This window comes from Mesitornis unicolor, unplaced genomic scaffold (genome assembly GCF_000695765.1).
Source record: "Mesitornis unicolor isolate BGI_N332 unplaced genomic scaffold, ASM69576v1 scaffold8065, whole genome shotgun sequence".
Lineage (NCBI taxonomy): Eukaryota > Metazoa > Chordata > Aves > Mesitornithiformes > Mesitornithidae > Mesitornis > Mesitornis unicolor.
In genome coordinates, this window is record NW_010183422.1 from 64190 (window position 1) to 66132 (window position 1943).

At 39.2% G+C, this 1943-nt stretch overlaps 1 protein-coding gene across 1 annotated transcript; it reads right to left on the reverse strand.

The window, feature by feature from the left end:
* Positions 1–209: 209 nt before the first annotated feature.
* Positions 210–1063, reverse strand: LOC104540335 (5-hydroxytryptamine receptor 7; the record flags this gene model as incomplete). Its single annotated transcript, XM_010184120.1, has 1 exon — positions 210–1063. A coding segment is annotated over one exon (751 nt), but the record flags the coding sequence as incomplete, so codon positions are not given.
* Positions 1064–1943: the final 880 nt, after the last annotated feature.

Sequence of the window (1943 nt, forward strand, 5' to 3'; positions counted from 1 at the left end):
CAAATGGGTTAGGCCAACGCTGCTCTTTCCTCACTATCAACTCAAACATCCTGTGACACCTTTTAGTACTCCCCCTCGCCCTCTTTCTGGTATTCCTCTTGCAACCAAATTCTTTAGATGGTTGTCTTGTTTCTTCAGGCCCACTAGGACCGGTGGGCCCTATGGGAATTAACCTTGCTACCTTCCTGTTTCCAGACGACTTCATTAACAGTGCTAAGAAGCCTAGTTCTTTCCATACCTCTTCTTTCAAATCTGTGGAGGAAAAAAGGCTAATGTGATAAAACAATAAATTACAGTAAAGGATGATTGACCTTACAGAACAAATTCTGGCTTTTCTGCAAGCTTCAGAGCCTCATGCATTCCTGCAGCCGATAGTTTCCGATTGATATTCCTATATCTGCATTGCAGGAGGTTGCGATAAGTTGTCCTCAGGTCCCGATTGAAGAAGGCATATATAAAAGGGTTAATGAGAGAGTTTGCATAACCCAACCATAGAAATGTTCTCTCAACCCACAGTGGGATGCAGCTGCATGCTGTACCACAGATGAAGGGCCTGGCAGTTGAGAGGAGGAAGAAGGGCAGCCAGCAGACAGTGAAAGCCCCAACAATAATCCCAAGCGTAGTGGCAGCTTTCTGTTCTCTTTTAAAGATGGAAATGTTTTTCTTGTCATGCTTTAGGAGTCGTGAAAAATTAGTACATTCTTCAGATTCTTTGTGCAGTTTTACAGCTCCATTCATAGAAATCCCTTCTATTTCTTCAGCCCGGGGAAAACCAGCAAACTTGTGCTTAGCAGCGCTCCTTTTGGCAGCTTTGTAAATCTGATAGTACATGAAAAGCATCACTGACATCGGAATATAAAACGCAACTGCCGTGGAATAAATAGTGTAGCCGAAGTCTTGACTGATCAAACAGACCTTTTCATCGTTTACATTTTGGGCCCAGCCGAAGAGCGGGGGTATAGTGATAGAGGCAGACAAGAGCCATACACACAGGATCATTTTGGCCATACACTTCCCGTTCTGTCTTACTGGGTACGTAAGAGGTCTCGTTATTCCCAGGTACCTAGAATGACAACGTACAGTTACTGTATAGTGCAGTGGTTCACTGATGAAAGCTCTTTCATGTAATCTGCCCTAAACCAAAACATCTTTGGCTAAGGTTTCCATTTTACATTTTTCCGTCCTCTCTTTGCGTATATTTCAAACTTTTAAATCTGCGTGTCTTTCACGTGAAAATTTATGGTGCTGATGTTCCATATAAAAGGGGGTTTGTTTTTGAAGAAAATCTCCCATTTGCACTAACAGACTGCAATTTTAATTAATTTGTACAATTTTCATGCAGATAACTAATTTCTGGGCTTTTAAGGAAATTCTGAAAGCTAACTTCTATTTTACTAACTTATGAAATCTGAGTGTGAATGCTCACTCTGCAAAGCCTACCACTTTTTGTATTGAGTGCACAGCTAAGTTAAAACAAGGATGCATTCATTGAGATGACGAGTTGTCTTTCTTACCTTCGTGTTTCAGACAGGAACAACAAACTGCAAACTTATGCCTAGAGTAGATAATTTCAATACTACAATAATTTTTTACCATCATCGGTTAGAAAGAAAAATGAATATGTATTCAATATTCAAACTTTCACTGAATAAAATAACAATTTATCACAGCGGAAGTTCAAGAAGACCTGGGGAAAAAACGTAATCTTACCAGCAGGTAAATCTAGGGTGGTGTAAATTATAAACAGACAAGAAAAATGTTTATAGCGTATCAAGTTTTCATAGGAAAAAAACCATGATGTCTATTGACAACTTCCACATTTCCTAAACTATGATACCTTAAACTATGGATTTTTTTTCTCATTAAAAGTAATATCATTATGGCCCTATATAGCTGGACAGCAATATCCTAAGTTTTTTGTTTACTCTCAACTACAGAAGTTG